The 20,023-nt window shown below is 36.0% G+C and overlaps 1 protein-coding gene across 2 annotated transcripts in view; it reads left to right on the forward strand.

Annotated features, from left to right (window-relative positions):
- The first annotated feature begins 2,838 nt into the window (after positions 1 to 2,838).
- Positions 2,839 to 20,023, forward strand: part of PPEF1 (protein phosphatase with EF-hand domain 1) — a 67,693-nt gene continuing 50,508 nt past the window's right edge. The window contains exons 1-4 of one of the 2 annotated variants that reach the window (XM_058535170.1): positions 2,839 to 2,897; positions 4,652 to 4,672; positions 11,093 to 11,228; positions 19,666 to 19,780. In XM_058535170.1, the coding sequence (XP_058391153.1) occupies positions 2,854 to 2,897; positions 4,652 to 4,672; positions 11,093 to 11,228; positions 19,666 to 19,780 (316 nt within the window). In that variant the 5' untranslated portion in view covers positions 2,839 to 2,853. Of the gene's footprint in view, positions 2,898 to 4,651; positions 4,673 to 11,064; positions 11,229 to 19,665; positions 19,781 to 20,023 lie in introns of both variants that reach the window. The other variant, XM_058535169.1, reaches the window with a different exon arrangement.

A 20,023-nucleotide genomic window follows, 5' to 3' on the forward strand; every position in this document is an offset into this window, starting at 1 on the left:
AAATTCTCTGCTTAATGGATGCCATCTTTATTCTCTGAGTATTTGAAACTTGAGGACATTTTACAAAAACATAGAGATAAAACTCGTTGTTTGTAGTTTTTATGTTCTTAGAACCTAAGGAATCCAGGGGGCCTGATTTTTTCCTGAAGCACTTACTTCCCACCCATAGCTACATAGTAACTGTTTTTTCTCTGACTTTCATATCCTGTGGGTCTGCAGTGCTGAAAGCCGCTTTGGTCATCCAGAACTGGTACCGAGGTTACAGTGCTCGACTGAAGGCCAGACAACGCTATGCCCTCAGCATCTTCCAGTCCATCGAATATGCTGATGAACAAGGCCAATTGCAGGTCTGTTTTGCAAGCTTGTCTCTTCTTTTGTTAAAATGCTTCTCTTCCCCCCTTGTTATTGAAAGAATGATAGATTGGGTCCATTTTAAGCTGAGGAACTTTGGTGAAAGGCTTTAATAGAGGATGTAGTGATGTTGTCTTGAAACTAGCTGTTGAAAGAGATATGATTTGGATGGTATTTTTCAATTCTGAAGTTCACATTTTTAAGAGGGCTGCCAGATGCCTAGTTAACTAATGAAAAATGGTCGTATTTTATTTTTGGGTATGTGCCTCAATAGGAAGTAAAGTTGTTACTTTATGAAGGAAAAAATACTTTACAGAGTTAAAAAATGGAAGAATTTCCTGGGGACAAACCTATGAAAGTTCTAGAAGAAAATATAGATGGCCGAGGAAGGCCTTTTTCAAGCTTGCAAAAACAATATATAAATCCAGCTTTAATGCTTATTAGTAGGAAAAAAAAGTACTTTTTAACTATAAAAAGATCTTTGAAAGATCTCCAATATAATTGTTAATGAAAAAAATCAACTTGTAGAACAATATGTAGAGTTTTATCCCATATATGTGAAAGAAAATTAAACGTACAGCAAAAGCCTGGAAAAAGATATACAGTAAAGTGTTTACAGTGGTTCTTTTTAGAGACAGAAGTGGTATTGGTGGGTGAGAATGGGTGGGAGAGGACTTCTCATTTTCGTTCTGTATCATTTGTAGTTTTCAACAATCCTATATTTATCTATAAATTTATTTATCACATAATAATCTTTAAAAAATAATTAATAAAATTTCAAAAAGAAATTGCTGGATTTATTCTTGACAGCTGTAAAATGATATACTATGATTCAGTCAAGTACTCCCTGTGCTCTGATTAAGAGCTCAAGGCGTTGGCTGTACTTTTAAGCACTGTAGGATATAGTGATGAATATAAAGGTAGGGTGAGCTCCCAAATTGAGATGCTTTATGCACAAACATTCCAGCATTAGTACATTCTTTAATATTGACTCTTTTTTTGTAAGCAATTTATTGAGATACAATTCACCCACTTAAAGTGTAAAATTCAATGGCCTTTAGTATAGTCACAAAGTTGTGCAACCATCACCACAATAAATTTTACAACATTTTCATCACCCCCCCAAAAAACTCTATACTCATTAACAGTCACTCCCCATTCCCCCCTCCGCCTAGCCCCTGGCAACCACTAGTCTATTTTCTGTCTTTATGGGTTTGCCTTTTCTGGCCATTTCATATAAATGGAATCATGCAATATATGATCCTTTGTGACTGGCTTTTTTCACTTAGCATAATGTCTTCAAGGATCATCCATGTTGTGGCATGTATCAGTACTTCATTCCTTTTTATTGCTGAATAATAGTCCATTGTATGGATATAGCACATTTTATTTATCCATTCCTCAGTGGATAGATCATTTGGATTGTTTCCACTTTTTTGGGCTATTATGAATAATGCTGCTATGAATATTTGTGTGCAAGTTTTTGTGTGAACATATGTTTTCAGTTCTCTTGGGTGTATAACTAGGAATGGAATTGCTGGGTCATCTGGTAACTCTGTGTTTAACTTTTTGAGTAATTGCTAAACTGTTTTCCAAAGCAGATGTACCATTTTACATTCCCACCAGCAGTGTATGAGGGCTCCAATTTTGCCACATCTTGTCAACTCTTGTTACTACCTGTCTTTTTGATTATAGCCATCCTAGTATTTATGAAGTGATATCTCATTGTGGTTTCTATTGACTCTTAATTGACAAACCCATCAACAGCATTAAAATTATAGGCATGGAGGCAGCATCTAGGTGATGGTTGGAATGCTGGTGAATTTCCATCTCTCCCTTCCTCCCTCCTTCTGTCCCTTCCTCCCTCCCTCCCTTCCTTCATTTCCCAAATATATTTGACATTTAAGAGTGTCCCTTAACTCTTAATCTCACCACCAAAAGGAAGAGATCATAATGAACAAAATCTAGTAGCTGTCTTAGGTTGGTTTCCTAAAAGTAGAATCTGAGACAGGGATTCTGGTACGAGTAATTTCCTGAAGAGTGTTCTCAAGAAAAACCTGTAAGGGAGTGAGGAAAGCAAGGGAAGAAGCTAGGCAAAAATATGGTTTCTGGAGAAGTCTGACCTCAGCCTGATCCCATTGGGAGCTCTGAAGTGTGAAATGTGTCGGAGTTTGTCCCACCCAGTGGCAAGGGAGGTGGGGGGCTGGCCTGTAATACTCTTGCTTCAGTCAGTCATTTTCTATGGGCAGCCCCCCAGAAGGGGGATATATGATATCCTATGCAACTCTGGGGGAGGTGCTGCCCATCTGCCAAGGGCAAGCCTTGGGAGGAGGGGGTAGGTAGAGGTGGGACTCGTTAGCACGTGTGGCAGCTGGGAGATGCCCCAGAAGAGCAAAGGGGACTTGCGGGAACACCAACAGTGTTTGCCACAGCAGTTATTTGGAGTTCATTAATTGATTAATGTATTTTTATTTTGTCCAGCTATCCAATTTCTTTTCCTTCATGTTGGAAAACTACACACATGTATATGAGAAAGATCCAGGTAAGTAAAAAGTTCAGTCTTTTGAAAAGCAGTTATTAAATATTAAATTGTCCTCATCAAGGGATGTAAACTCTGAAGATGGGAAAACACTAAGAAATTTAAAAAATGCCCACCTGTCTTGTCTATGTGACACCAAACAACTGGTGAGATCAGTTCAACTGGCTTTTTCTCTCTCTGATTGGTGTGGACTAAAGTGACCATTTAATTTTTTCACTTTCAGAAAACTGAAGTAGATTTCATTCAACATTAATTTGTTGAATACTTTCTCTGAACGACAAGCTATTGTACAATAGTAGCTTAGTAAAGAGGATCTTATTTTTTATCCACAAAACTTTTGTGCTTAGAGATCAAAATATCTTGAGTGTTTCATGAAATAGATCTGTGAGGAAATGGTGGATTAAACACAGCTGGCCCCACCATGTCTCTGTTTTTTGCATAGCTATCTGTCTGTCTGTCTATCTATCATTTATTTAGTCATTCTAAATGACTAAATAAATAATTTCAGAGACAGGCAATATAGGTGTGGGTCAAAAATTATTTTAAAATTATAGTTATTCACAAGGCATATATTTCTCCTACAAATTAAGATCTGCCTATTGTCTTCAAGGTAAATGCTAGACTTAAAAACTCATATTTTAAAATTTTGGCCAACCATTTTTTGCTCTAATTAAAAACATGTATGGCATCTAAGAGGATCTTTTAAATAATCTAGTAAGCACCCTTCAAAGTGGCCAACGAGTGGTGTTTTAATGGCATGCTTTGAACTAAGTACATATGTATGAAACTAATTAAAGTTTTTAATCATCTGTAGAAGCTTTCTGAATGGTGGAATAGCCAAACCTGAGGAGTGGGGAGTGGGTGGAAGTGGGTATTTTGCCATTTTCTGTCTTTTAGATAATTGCAATTTGAAGACAGTTGTTTGTGCTTCATGTTCTTTGGCAAAAATATTTCTGAGAGGAAATATAATAATGATGAAATGAAACAGCACTCTTTCTGCTAGTAACCTAATATTTCATTCCAGGCTGTGCATCAGAATCACTTATGGAGATTCATAGCCACAGATGGCTGGGTTCCAGCCCAGAGATATATACTCAGGCTCTGTATTTTTAAAATTCTGCATTTAAAAAAATTCTGCAGGTGATTTAAAAATATAAAACAATATTTTTATCAAATAAGGGGATAGTGGTTTAATCTTCTTATGTAAACTTTTCTCAAAGCATAAGATACATTACAGAAAAGTACACGAATCATATGCATATGACTCAATAAATTTTCTCAAACACACCCTTGTAACCTGCACACAGAACAAAAAAGAAAACATTATCAGAGCTACAGAAGCCCTTCTGTTGTCCCCCTCACCCTTTTGTATGTTTATTGGCCATGTGGATACCGCATTTGATGAAGTGCCTGTTCAGGTCTTTTGCCATCTTTCTATTGGGTTATCTGCCTTTTTCTTACCAATTTGTAAGAGTTCTCTAAATATTCTAAATGTGAGAATACAAATCTTTGTTAGATAAACGTATTGTAAATATCTTCTCCTAGTCTTTGGCTTTTATCCCCTCAATCTTTAAATGGTGTCTTTTGATGAACAAACATTCTTAATTTTAATGTAGTACAATTTTTTTTCCTTTATGGTTAGTGCTTTCTGTATCCTATTTAAGAAGTTTTTGCCTGATATGAGTGTGTGTGTGTATATATATGTGTGTATATATACACACATACTCATTGTGCAAAAATAAATACAGGAGAAGCGTACAGGAGAAACCAGACACTAATGACATTGTTACCTACAGGGAATGGGGGGATGGGTGGGAGCAGAGCAGAAAGAATGGGAGAATGGGGATTGAGTAGAAGGGCTGAGAGGATAGTGACACTTCTCTGAGTTTACCTTTTTTTAGTTCAGTCTCTTAGAACCACGATAATGTTTCACATTCCTAAAAAAAAATAATTAATTAAAAACAGGAAGAGTGCATGCGTGTGTGTGTGTGTGTGTGTGTGTGTGATTCCAAAATGGAATACACACTGTGACAAATGAACCTAACTGTTTTACAAATGAATAACATAATCACCTGAAGGAGGTGGGGGAAGAAACAAACTAACCTAAGTAACAGTGGAAGATAGCATGCTAACCATAATGTGCCTTGATGAGGTTTTGTTTTTATTTATCCTGAGTGGGGTTTGCTGAGCTTCTGTGATATCTAAGTTGGTAGTTTTCATCAGGCTTAGAAAGTTTTCATCCATTAATTATTTAAAATATCTTCCTTTTCAAGTCTAAATATCTTCTCTTTTGTGAATTCTGCTTTTAAACTTTGAAGGTCCTGAAATATTTAAAATGTGGATTGCCTGTATTTCTAGATTTTCTGTTTGATTTGACTTTTAAAAATTTGAACACTTCATAAATTTTGGATTTTTTATATTAAAGTAAAAGAAAAATTTTTGATGACTAGTGGTTGAGAACAATTAAAAAACATGACCACAAAGAAAATTTCCAAGTAGTTAACCAGTTTTTCCCACATTTATTTGATGATGTATTTTTTCACCGTGATTTGTAGTGTATTCTTTTTAATATATTTATTTAAAAATGTGTAATAGGGCATATTTCCAGGCTCTCTATTCTCTTATACATCTTTCTATTATAGAGTCCTAGAACCATACTGATTTAATTATTGTATGTAGAAGAAAAAGATATTTACAGATTATTGCTGTAAGTTGAGTCCAATTTTAAATTTTTTCCAGCTTTATAATTTCCAAATTATATTGAAATATAATTGACATATAGCATTGTGTAAGTTTAAGGTGTACAATGTAATGATTTCATATATGTATATATTGTAAAATGATCACCACAATAAGGTTAGTTAATACATCAATCATCTCACGTAGTTACATTTTTTTTTTTGGTGGTGAGAACTTTTAAAATATACTCTCTTAGCAACTTTCGAATATGCAATAGAGTATTGTTAACTAGAGTCACCAGTATTGTTAACTAGAGTCACCATGCTATACATTACTGGAGGTTGCTTTCTGATGACTCTGTTTGGTGGGAAATTTCCAGACAACCTCCACCTCGGCCTGTTTGGCAGAAGTGCTGTGACCCCTAAGCAGGGAGTATTTAGGGACCAGAAGGTCACTTAACATTTCCAGATATCAGGGGCAGATTAATGGTTTTAACTCTGAGGCACAGAGTATGTCAGGACATTCTGAGTGTTCCAAAGGTGAGAGGTGACCTGGAAGCAGTTCATCTTCATGTCCTACTACTTAAATTGCTCAAAACCAGTTCATAGGACTTGATGGGGACACTCCACACATCCATTCCCCAGTCTGCTTTTTCACATCAGCCTCTTCCCAGAGGTAGAAAGCCAAAGCTGCTATATGTAGCAGGAGGTTTAAACTGAGACTGATGGAAGTGGGGAGTGGGATGGAGGGTGTGGAAGTGTTGTTTTGACTTTTCTTTCTGCTTCCCAGATCAGCCAAAATATCCTATCAGACTAGGTACTTTATATTTTTTGTTGCTATGGTGAATAGGATCTTTTCCCCATTATATCTCCCCAATGATTATTGGTAGTATTTAGTAAAGCTTTTGATTTATATCTATTTATTTTGTATTGTGCTACTATAGAATAATAACATTAATGAAATTATTATTATTATTACTGCTGATATGTATTAAATGTTTTCCATGTGCCATATCTTTAAGTGCTTTAAACACATCATTTCGTTTAGTCTTCATGACAAACCAGTGAGACTAGCATTAGTATCATCCCCTTTTTGTGGCTAAGAATACTAAGGCTTATTCATCTCATCAGTGGTGAAGCTGTGATTCAAACCAGTGTGATTAACCTCTGTATTATTTTAATTCTCCTCTCAATTCTAGGAGTCTTCCAATTGAGTTTCTTGAGTGTAGATATTTAATCACACTGGCCACAAGTAACTATTTTTATATCTTTCTATCCAATAGTTACTGCTCTTATTTCGGCTTCGTATTTTATTCCATTGGTTGGAGATAGCAGAACAATGTTACAATGAAACAGTGAAAGTAGGCATCCTTGTTTTGTTAACAATTTAATGGAAAGACCATTATTGTTTATTTAAATTTTAAAAATTATGTTAAGGAGGTATCCTTCCATTCCTAGTTTTCTGAGTTTTTCAAAAATCAGGAACAGGTGTTGAAATTTATGAAATGTCATTTTGGCATCCATTGAGTTTATTATATGGACACTCATGGTTTTAATCCAGATTCATAATTGAGAAATGAAATAACTATAAATGCGGTTCAAATGATGTTTTTCTTTTTCCAGCAGTATCTGGAGCTTGTTTTCTAAGTGACATGTGGGCGGTAGAGGCAGAAATTGTTTTTTTAAAAAAATTATGGGCTTTAAATTTTTCCCTGTCCAGATTTTGAGTCTGTACTGGGTAAAAGAAAAGATTGTGTGTAGGGGGTATTTTTGAGGTATTTTCTTTAGAACAACTTGTAAAGGTATCATTTGGTTATAATTCAAGATTTTATTATATTTAATTAGTTTAGATTCATGTTGACAGAATTGTAAATCAAATAGGTAAGGATTAGTGCCAATTACGTGTTGCACAAATCTTCATATATTGTTGGCATTCATTAAATTGTTATTATTATAATAGTTATAGCCCACAAGGACAGTACTTGCATTTGGAATATTAAAGCTTTTGATAGTTTTTATACATGACCCACGTTAGGAAGAGAATCTATATTATTCTTTTTTATGTGGCTAAAAACCAGCAGAAGGATTATGATTTGATGTTTACTGAGATTTCGTATTGACTAGTTTTGATTTAAGAATTGGTTTAGGGAAATTGTGCTTTTTCATATACTTATCATTGAACTTGTAAGAAATGAGGGTCATCAAATGTATGGAAGGAAGGACCAGATTGAGCTTTTTTTTTAAAGAACAACAATATTTTTATTTTATTTTTAAACAAGAAGACTGAGTCTTAATAACCAGAACTGATGGAATTGACTTGATGTCTCAGTTAGCTGATGAGAAAGGGCGAGTTGACAGAGCATGGGTAAAGGCAATGATTAGGAAAAGAAAATGATTTCTTGTTTATACCTCACACAGTTGGGATTACCCAAGTCCGTTTTAAAATGATATAGTGAAACTGCTGGGGTTGTTTTTATTTTTGTTGTTGTTGTTTTCACAAGAGGAGCCTGATATTTCAGTGTGTAGAGTTAGGAAATGGAAAATTTTCCTTTGGAGCAAGATGCATCTCTAAGAATGACTACCAAGTAAAAATCAGTGGCATGATCATTAAGATAGTTAAGTAGAGTATTTAGGCTTTACTGCCTACATAATGAATCTGAGGTAAAATTTACCAAGATGCTCTGCATTTCTAGTTTTCAAACATAAAATGAAATAATTAAGGTATTCTCAAATCTCAAATCAAATCCAAATGAGAACAATAACCTCTGCTGGACCACATTGAAGACAGACATTATTACTCCTAAATTTAACTTCTCATAAAACATCATCAACCACCACCAAAAACAATTGGGGTGCACAATAATTTAGAAAGCATTTTTGTTACCAAATATTATGACTTACTTTAGAAAAATTGTTCAAGTTTAGTTCTTAACTGGAATCTCTCAGCATAACTGGATCATGAAAAAAATGTATTCTGTCTACATCTGCTAGCATCATTCCTTCCAAACATGTCCTCTCTAAATATTCAAAAAGATAGAAACTGCTTGCAGGACCTTCTGATTAATGATCTTAGTAGCAATTCAGTGTTAATGAATTGAAGGCTATGTCATCCATTCTTTTTGCTCACAAGTCTACAGATTAGCTAGCACTTCTGCTGATCTTGGCAGGCTTGATTTGGCAGTTTTTTGGATCTTGGCTGGCGTTCACTCATGTGTCTGGAGGTCTGCTGGCTGGTGGCTGATCTAGGACAGCCTTGGCTAGGGTGACTCAGCTCTGCTCCCCATGGTCTTGGAGCTTTCAGTAGGCTAGCCTGGGCTTCGTGGCAGTGGCACAGTTTTGAAAGAGAAAGCATGGAAACATATAAGGCCTCCTGAGGCCTTGGCTTGGAACTGGTATGTAGGACTTCTACCACATTCTTTAGGCCAACACAAGCCACGAATCCAACACAGCTTCAAGGGCTGGGGAAATAAACCCTTGATGAGAGTAGCTGCAAAATCACATTAAAAAGCGTCCGGCTTTGGATAAATACCCAGCAGGGGAATAGCTGGATCATATGGTAGTTCTATCCTTGATTTTTTGAGGAATCTCCAAACTGGTTTCCATAGTGGCTGCACCAGTTTGCACTCCCACCAGCAGTGTATGAGAGTTCCCTTCTCTCCACAGCCTCTCCAACACATGTTGTTTCCTGTCTTGTTAATTATAGCCATTCTGAGGGGCGTGAGGTGATATCTCATTGTAGTTTTGATTTGCATTTCCCTGATAGTTAATGATTTTGAACATCTTTTCATGTGTCTTTTGGCCATCTGTATATCTTCTTTGGAGAAATGTCTGTTCAGGTCTTTTGCCCATTTTTTAATTGGGTTGTTAGAACTTGAAAACACCAATGCGTAAAGATACACGCACCCCTGTATTCATTGCAGTGTTATTCACAATAGCCAAGACTTGGAAGCAACCTAAGTGCCCATCAAGGGACGAATGGATAAAGAAGCTGTGGTATATATACACAATGGAATACTACTCAGCAATAAGAAACGATGAAATCCAGCCATTTGTGACAACATGGATGGACATTGAGGGTATTATGCAAAGTGAAATAAGTCAGAGGGAGAAGGTCAAATACCGTATGATTTCCTTCATTAAGTAGTAGATAATAACAAAAATAAACAAACACATAGAGACAGAGATTGGATTGGTGGTTACCAGAGGGGAAGGGGGGAGGGAAGAGGGCGAAAGGGATAATTCAGCACATGTGTGTGGTGATGGGTTGTAATTAGTATTTGGGTGGTGAACATGATGTAATCTATGCAGAAATAGAAGTATAATGATGTACACCTGAAATTTATACAATGTTATAAACCAATCTTACTGCAATAAACAAAAAATTAAAAAAAAAAAAGTGCACGGCTAGGGGCTGGCCCCGTGGCGTAGCGGTTAAGTGCGTGCGCTCTGCTTCTGGCAGCCCAGGTTCGCATCCCGGGCGCGCACCGACACACCGCTTGCCTGGCTATGCTGAGGCGGCGTCCCACATACAGCAACTAGAAGGATGTGCAACTATGACATGCAACTATCCACTGGGCTTTGGGGAAAAAAAGGAGGAGGATTGGCAATAGACGTTAGCTTAGGGCCAGTCTTCCTCAGCAAAAAGAGGAGGATTGGCACGGATGTTAGCTCAGGGCTGATCTTCCTCAAAAAAAAAAAAAAAAAGCACGGCTAGAGGTTGAGATTGAGAATTGGGGTCACTTTTGCAACCAACCTCCCATATCCCCCTTTATCTTTCTCCACCTGACTTGACCAGATTTCTGTTTCTGGGCTGACTGTTTCATAGCCAATCTAGCAAGAAAGGGCCCCTGGCTCTCAGCACCTACTGGAATAGGCAGTGCAGGCAATCTGTTATATAGAAATGTCTCTCTGAGGGAGAGGCCCTTTAGTATTTCTGCCTATGGCTTGTCATCTAACTTTATCTGCTTTGTTAAAGGAAAATCGTGTCAGAAAAATTTGTTTTTATGTGATGAGAAAAACAAATCAATTACAGCTAAGTAAAATTTGAAGTGTTTCAAAGGGGAAAAATTGAATGTTGCAGTTTAATTTTCTATAGATCCTGAATAGCAGCAGCTGTTTGAACCAAATTCAATGCATTGTTATGTTTTCAGCCCTATTTGTAAAAATCTGAGATATAAGAGTGGGCAAAAAATGTACAGTTAGAGCTTCAGAGCACCGAAATATTTTGATTGACCAGTTTTCCCTGTGTTTCTCCCTCCCCTCCCCACTGATGAACTCATTGCTTTGGTAAAAGCACCCAGGAAGGGATTATGGTGATTCATGTGAAGGTACCTACTGATCTCAGAATAAGTCATTCCTTATGGTTATATGTGGGATACCTTGGTATTCATAGCATTTAGCACAGTGCCTTATATGGGCTAGGTATTCAAGAGGTATTTATTTCATTTAATTATGGGCATGTTGATTTTTTCCCCCTTTCTGTCTTTCCTTTTCCAGAATTTGTAACTCGACTTTTTGGTACCACCGGCCAGGATGACAAAGATAGACAGGACTATCTGGGGTTGATAGACATCCCAGACTCCTATAGTGGTCCTCGACTGCAATTTCCTCTCACTTTTACTGATATTGATTTACTTATTGAGGCCTTCAAGCAACAACAGGCAAGTGGAAGCAGATACTGCCCTGATTCTTGTACATAATGCGTGCTCCATGACTATCGGTTAGATGAAGGACTGAAAACGCTACAGCAGAAATGCATTCCCTTGGCAAAAAGCTTCACGTTAAGTGAAAGCTTAAACAGAAGTCTCCTCAGGTGCATAGAAACCTCCTCTCTATCTATAGGCTTACAGCATTTCCTTTTTCTTTTTCTGGTTCTGAGATATAATTCACATACCATAAAATTCACCATTTTAAAGTGTATAATTCAGTGGTTTTTACTACATTCACAAGATTTTACAACCATCACCAATATCTAATTCTAGAACATTTTCATCACCCCAAAAAGAAGTGCCATACCCATTACCATTCCTTCCTCCTCTACCCCTGGCAACCACTAGTTCATTTTCTGTGTCTATGGATTTGTCTATTCTGGGTATTTCATACAAATGAAATCATATAATATGTGGCCTTTTGTGTCTGGCTTCTTTCCTTTAGCATAATGTTTTTAAGGTTCATTCATGTCATAGCATGTTTCATTACTTTTTTATTTTTATGGCTGACTAGTATTCCATTATATGGATATACCACATTTTGTTTATCTATTCATCAGTGGATGGACTTTTGGATTTTTTTCTACCTTTTGGCTATTATGAACAGTGCTGCTATGAACATTCATGTGCAAGTCTTTGTATGAGCATATGTTTTTAATTTTCTTGAGTATATACCTAGTAGTGGAATTGCTGGGTCGTATGGTAACTCTATGTTTAACTTTTTGAGGAACTGCTAAGTTGTTTTCCACAGTGGCTGCACCATTTTACATTCCCACCAGCAATGCATTGAGGGTTCCAATTTTTCCACATTTTTTGCCAACACTTGTTATTTTCTGTTGTTTTTATTTTTTTGATTTTATTTTTATTATAGCCATCCTAGTTGTGTGTGAAGTGGTATCTCATTGTGGTTTTGATTTGCATTTCCCTAATGACTAAAGATGTTGAGCATCTTTTCACGTTTGCTGGCCATTTGTACACATTCTTTGGAGAAGTATCTTTTCAGATCCTTTGCCCATTTAAAATCAGGTTATTCATCTTTTTATTATTGAGTTGTAAGAGTTCTTGTATATTCTAGATACAAGTTCCTTATCAGATACATGATTTGTAAATATTTTCTCCCATTCTGTAGGTTGTCTTTTCACTTCCTTGATAATGTCCTTTGACTCACAAAAGTTTATAACTTTGATGAAGTCCAATTTATCTATTTTTTTCTTTGGTTGCTTGTGTACTTGCTATCATATCCAAGAATCCATTGCCAAATCCAAGGTCATGAAGATTTACCCCTATGTTTTCTTTTAAGAATTTTATAGTTTTAGCTCTTACATTTAGGTCTATGAGCCATTTTCAGTTAATTTCTGTATAAGGTATGAGGTAGGGGTCCAACTTCATTCTTTGCATGTGGATATGCAGTTGTCCCAGCACCTTTTGTTGAAGAGTCTCTTCTTTCGCCATTGAATGGTCTGGGTACCCTTGTCAAAAATTAATAGGCCACAGATGTATGCATTTATTTCTAGACTCCTAGTTCTATTTCATTGGTGTATGTGTCTATTCATATGCCAGTACTACATTGTACTGATTACTGTAGCTTTGTAGTGAGTTTTGAAATCAGGAAGTGTGAATCCTTCGACTTTGTTCTTTTTCAATATTGTCTTGGCATCTGGGGTCCCTTGCAATGAATTTGAAGATTGACTTTTCCATTTCTACAAAAAACCCCGTTGGGATTTTGGTAGGGATGCATTGAATCTATAGATCGCTTTGAGTAGTATTGCCATCTTGACAATATTAAATCTTCTGATCCATGAACATGGAGTGTCTTGCTATTTTTTAGGTCTTCTTTAATTTCTTTCAGCATTGTTTTGTAGTTTTCAGTGTACAAGTCTTTCACTACTTTAAGTTTATTCCTAGGTATTTTATTCTTTTGGTTGCTATTGTAAAAGGAATTGCTTTCTTAAGTCTTTTTTGGATTGTTCATTGCTGGTGTAAACACAACTGATTTTTGTGGGTTGATCTTTTACTCTGCAACTTTGCTAAATTCATTTATTAGCTCTTTAGTAGTTTTGCGTGTGTGTGTGTGTGTGTGTGTGTGTGTGTGTATTCTTTGGGATATGCTATATACAAGATCGTGTCATCTGTGAATAGAGACAGTTTTACTTCTTCCTTTCTGATTTAGATGCCTTTTATTTCCTTTTCTTGCCTAATTGCTCTGGCTAGAACTTCCAGTGCAATGTTGAATAGCAGTCATGAGAGTGGGCATGCTTGTCTTGTTCCTGATCTTAGGGGGAAAGCTTTCAGTCTTTCACCATTGAGTTTGATGTTAGTTGTGGGTTTTTCATAAATGCCCTTTATCATGTTGAAGAAGTTTCCTTCTATTCTTAGTTTTTTGAGTGGCTTTATTATGAAAGGGTGTTGGATTTTGTTAAATAGTTTTTCTGCATCAATTGAGATGATCGTGTGTTTTTTTTTCCTTCATTCTGTTAATGTGGTGTGTTACGTTGATTAATTTTCTTATGTTGAACACCCTTGTATTCCTGGAATAAATCCCATTTGGTCATGGTGTATAATTCTTCTAAAATTCTGTTGGATTTGGTTTGCTGGTATTTTGTTGATGATTTTTGCATTTTATTCATAAGGGATATTGGTCTGTATTTTCTTTTCTTGTGGTTTCTTTACCTAGCTTTGGTATCAGGGTAATACTGGCCTCATAGAATGAGTTAGGAATTTTTTGCTCCTCTTCTATTTTTTGGAAGAGTTTGGGAAGGAGTGGTGTTAATTCTTTAAACGTTTAATAGAGTTCACCAGTGAAGCTGTCTGGTCTTGGACTTTTCTTTGTTAGGAGGTTTTTGATTACTGATCCAATCTCTACTTGTTCTAGATCTGTTCAGATTTTCTATTTCTTCTTGAGTCAGTTTTGGTAATTTGTGTGTTTCTAGGAATTTGACCATTTTATTTAAGTTATCTAATTTGTTGGTGTACAATTGTTCATAATATTCTCTTATAATTCTTTTTATTTCTTTAAGGTCAGTGGTAATGTCCCCACTTTCATTTCTGATTATAGTTATTTGCATTTTCTCTCTTTTTCTTGGTCAGTCTAGCTAAAGGTTTGTCAATTTTGTTGATCCTTTCGAAGAACCAATGTTTGATTTTGTTGATTCTCTCTTGTTTTTCTACTCTCTATTTCATTTATCTGCACTCTAATCCTTATTTTCTTCCTTCTGCTAGCTTTCAATTTAGTTTGCTCTTCTTTTTCCTGTTCCTTAGTGTTAAGTTAGGCTTTTCATTTGAGATCTTCCTTCTTTCCTAATGTAGGCATTTACAGCTATAAATTTCTCTCTGAGCATTGCTTTTGCTACATCCCATAAGTTTTGGTATATTGTATTTCATTTTTGTTCATCTCTAAGTATTTTCTAATTTCTGTTGTGATTTCGTTGACCCATTGATTGTTTAAGAATGTGTTATTTAATTTCCACATATTTATGATTTTCCAGTTTTCCTTCCATTATTAATTTCTAGTTTCATTCCATTGTGTGGTCAGAGAAGATACTTTGCATGATTCCGACCTTTTTAAATTGATTGAGGCTTGTTTTGTGGCCTAACATCTGGTCCATCCTGGAGAATGTTCCATGTGCACTTGTAAAAAAATGTGTTGTCTGCTGTTATTGGGTGGAGTGTTCTATAGATGTCTGTTAGGTCTAGTTGTGTGTGAGGTCTCTGAAGCCTCTGTTTCTTTAGCATGTGTTCAGCTAGTATTTTGACAGAGATTTCCTTGAACACTAGGAACCATTAAAAAAAAGAAACAAAGAAAAAAAAGAAAAACCTAGTGTTTGCCAATTGGCTCTGTGTTGGTACACTCCTTCACTGCTTGGCCAGGCTGTTTACAAATCTGTCTTAGCCTTTACTTCCTGCTTGTATGGAGCCATTTTTAAGTTGTCTTTTTCTTGATTCAGCCTTTGCTTGGTTGCTATAAACTTTGACTATTTTCCAGAGTTCTGACAAAGTTGTTTCCAACAGGTTTTTTTTTGCTTGATTTTTCAATGTTTCTATGGAGGGATGAGACCTTGGAGCTACCTATTCCATTATTTTCTCTGACATCACCCCAGAACTCTTATTCTCGGGTTAGGACCCTAAGGGCATACCCTAGGAGGAAGAGTGAACTAGAAGTAAATTGACTTTGTAGGGATTGAAGCAAAGCTTTGAATCCTCTAATTCCTGAAATTGAATTGAAATCATCCTACATAGCTAGTGCTCCTAGCCACCTGGCAAAAGAAAATTTAAATCCTCTCTGGAAGAAAATAGGCCTCAAATTATTTCTCCAGGTTTTCATATGCAATGTCCAGAACTTAATACAAATATTAACAAATATTAAAATAATTTAATATTAATTTTAAAATAGTTTAATAAGTATTAAATTAAAATAAAATATTTAAATTATTTTAAAATTAATATTAAAATGAAAGAAAACTGAGACAAACAACAAACAATGGAAACAGACCTATAGAGTATTTGGATAATGGCATTATCAGACTCAGAGTTTAAAATAAATATGCTTACTATGTTCAAGGAGATAATAAAAGATACAACAAAAACCCAAGGAGCTATAATAGAAAAGATTGATAATTTTGACTTTTTAGAAATGAAAAAATTATGTTGTTAAGGGAAGAATAAAAGGTTCAGTGTAGTGTACAATGTGCTCTCATTTGTAAAATAAATAAACAAATATTATATATATTTTGATTTTTAAAAATCGAGATAAAATTCACATAAAATTTATCATTTAAACCATTTTAAGGTATACGATTCAGTGGCTTTTAATATATTAAAAATGTTGTGCAACCATCACCACTATCTAATTCCAGAACATTTTTATCACCCCCAAGACAAAACCCTATACCTATTAAGCAGTCACTCCCCATAGCCTCTGGCAACCACCAATTTACTTTCTGCCTCTATGAATTTGCCTAATCTGGACATTTCATTTAAATGGAATCATATAATATGTGCCCTTTTGTGTCTGGCTTCTTCTGCTTGGCATAATGTGTTCAAGGTTCATCTATGTTGTGGCATGTATCAGTACCTCATTCCTGTTTTGGGTTGAATAATATCCTTTGTATGAATATGCCACATTTTGCTTAAGGGATTATATATTTATATATGTGTTTGCATATTAATATGTGTTTATATTAATTTTTATATGCTTGCAAACAGAGAAATTATTTTTTGGAAAGATACTTGAGACACTTGTAAACAGTGGCTGTTTCTGGGGACAGGGATAGGAGACTGAGGTCTGGGGAAGAAGGAAAATTGCTTTTCATGTTATACTCCTTTTTGCTGTTTAAATTTTTATTTCAACTAAAAAGATGAGGTTTTTTTCTTTTAAAAACTAGTTACTTTTTAAAAAAGAAATATTCTTTAAAAGTGGTATTTTCCTCCCTCAATGCCTTTAAAAGAATGGGAGGGGCCGGCCCCGTGGCTTAGCGGTTAAGTGCACGTGCTCCGCTGCTGGTGGCTCGGGTTCGGATTCCGGGCGCACACCAATGCACCGCTTGTCAGGCCATGCTGTGGCGGCGTCCCATATAAAGTGGAGGAAGATGGGCGCAGATGTTAGCCCAGGGCCAGTCTTCCTCAGCAAAAAGAGGAGAATTGGCATGGATGTTAGCTCAGGGCTGATCTTCCTCACACACACACAAAAAAAGATTGGGAATATTGTATTTAAGTTGCTATTTAATCTGAATATATTTATAAATGTAGAAACCAATATCTGAGTTAACTCTTTTGAGTATTTAATATTGAAATTGTAAACACAATTATAATGCTATTAAAAGATAGCATTGTAAGCAAGTACTAATATTACCAAAGTGATTTTAGCCAATTGAAAAAGGGCTCAGAAAAACTATTTTAATAATAGAAATTTTCTGTTGTTGCAATATAGTCTCAATGAATATTTGTTAATTTAACTTTAAAAAATAAAACAAAACAAAGCAAAACAGAACTACCTCTTCAGACAGCAATTACTCTGATTAGTGCTACAAATGGACCAGAAAATCTACAATGGCAAGTTAAGGTAACACTGAAGCCACTGTTGGGAATCAATAGATTAAATGTGCAAATTAAAATAAGTCATTATATGAAAGTGTTTTGCCTGTTCCTTTATTTTTTTTTATTTTTTTAATTTTTTGTTTATTGCAGTAACATTGGTTTATAACATTGTAAAAATTTCAGGTGTACATCATTGTACTTCTATTTCTGCATAGATTACATCATGTTCACCACCAAAATACTAATTACAACCCATCACCACACACATGTACCGAATTATCCCTTTCACCCTCCTCCCTCCCCCCTTCCCCTCTGGTAACCACCAATCCCATCTCTGTCCCTATGTGTTTGTTTATTGTTGTTATTATCTACTACTTAATGAAGGAAATCATACGGTATTTGACCTTCTCCCTCTGACTTATTTCACTTTGCCTGTTCCTTTAAAATGTGGCTAAAGGAAAGTTCACATTCAAGATCTAACTCAATTTGTGGATTGAATGAATTTAGAATGCTTTTGTGGGGAAAATCCTTAGAAGTACGTTAGGTCTTAGATAGACAGGAAATATGGGTCTCTCCCCACCGATCAACATCCAGGGGCTCTTCTCTTTCCTCCTAATTCTCACATTGCTTCAAATTCTGTTTCCTGTCTGTTTAAAAAATCATGAAAATTCTCTAGACTTAAATCATATCTTTTTGGGGTCTGGGATAGCAAATAATTTCGTTATTTTAATAGTTATGAAAATGGAAATTTAATAGGACACCACAAAACAAGATTGTTCCAAAGGGTTCCATCTGTCCTGAATCTCATACCCAAAGCAGTATCTGAACAGTATGTAGATATGACCCTTTTCTTAGCCTTCAGTAATCTAAACCAGTGCTGTCCAATAGAAATATAATGTGAGCCATATACGTAATTAAAAATTTTCTAGTAGCTACATTAAAAAAGTAAAAAGAAGCAGGTGAAATTAATTTTAATAATATATTTTACTTAATCCAACATATAAAATTATCATTTTAATATGTAAACATATTAAAACTTTTTTTTTTCTTTTTGCTGAGGAAGATTAGCCCTGAGGTAACATCTGTTGCCAATCCTCCTCTTTTTGCTGAGGAAGACTGGCCCTGGGCTAACATCTGTGCCCATCTTCCTCCACTTTATATGGGACACCGCCACAGCATGGCCTGACAAGCGGTGGGTCCATGTGTACCTGGGATCCGAACCTGTGAACCCCAGGCCGCTGCAGCGGAGCACGTACACTTAACCACTACGCCACTGGGCTGGCCCCTAAAACTTTTTAATGAGACATTTAACCTTTTTTCATACTAAGTCTTTGAAATCTGCTCTGTATTTTGCGCTTACAGCACATCTCAATTTCGATCAGCCCTGTTTCAAGTGGTCAACAGCCCCAGGTGGCTAGTGGCTAACATATTGGACAGCACACGTACAAACAGTCCTGACCCGTAAAGTGGTGTTAGCAGCTTTTAAATTTGTATCAGCTATATTACTTTTTGGATTATGTATTTGGAACATTTTATAATTAAAGGGAGAACAGCACACTGGGTTTAAAACAAACAAAAACCCGGGGGAGAAAATGGAGTAAATCTGTCCAAAACAACGATGTCATCAACACTGTAACTGGAGGAGAGCAATGGGGTGAATAGTCATAATAGGAGATAATCTAAATGGTTTATTTGGGTTTGGAATATGTTTTATACTTAGAGTTGTATATAAACGTGCTTGCTGTATATAAATGTGCTTGCTGTTCTGTAAACTCTCACGTCTGTGCACCCAATATTGAGCCACACCTGGGATCCTTGGCTCAGAAGTTCCTTGGGGCTTGTCTGGCTGCCTTGTGAGATCTCCAAACCCAGCACCACCACCTACTTACCATCACAGGTGGCAGGATGTCCCAAATGCAAAGCATCCTCTCTTCAACAGTCTCTCTCTACTTCTCTTTCCCTTTCTCAGTCTCTCTCCTTTCCCTCCTCTTTTATTTACTTATTTTTTTGTCTGCATGGTTCCTTAGGGCTAGGGACTCTCCTTTTGTTCCTGTCACTTTTCTTGGGCTCTAAGGACCAAGAATAATCAGAAATGTTCTGTGAATGGGTGATATCAATTAAGAATATGAGAGTATAAACGTCCTAGGAACCATTCATTCATTCAATTTACAAATCTCTAGTGAGGGCTTGTTATATGCCAGACACTGTGCTAGAATAATCTATTTAATGATTTAGAGATTATCCTGAAATACAGCTACCTGAAATGTGCTCATATGCTCCACCTTCATAGCTTTCTACAGAGTCGTGCATTCCTTCCTAGTTCACTATGTCTGTTTCCTCTGCTTTGCCTTCACAGATACTTCATGCTTATTATGTCTTAGAAGTGCTATTTGAAAGCAAGAAAGTCCTGAAGCAAATGCCGAATTTCACTCACGTAAAAACTTCTCCCTCCAAACAGATAACAGTCTGTGGTAAGTTTCAGAGCAGAGATGCCAAATAATATTTAGGAGTCTCTTGGTTCTACGTCATTTGCCTAACTTGAAAACTGTGTAAATTGGACTGTATTAAGGGAAAAGTGTTAGTATAGCGTTATCTATCATTATAATACTGTTCCCCATCTTGTCTTTGTTTTGCATACCAGCTGGCAGGAATTAATTATGTGAGAAATTAAAGAACTCATAGCTTTTTATAAAGGCAGGCAGCATTTTAATATG

The sequence above is a fragment of the Diceros bicornis genome, chromosome X (assembly GCF_020826845.1).
Source record: "Diceros bicornis minor isolate mBicDic1 chromosome X, mDicBic1.mat.cur, whole genome shotgun sequence".
NCBI classification, from domain to species: domain Eukaryota; kingdom Metazoa; phylum Chordata; class Mammalia; order Perissodactyla; family Rhinocerotidae; genus Diceros; species Diceros bicornis.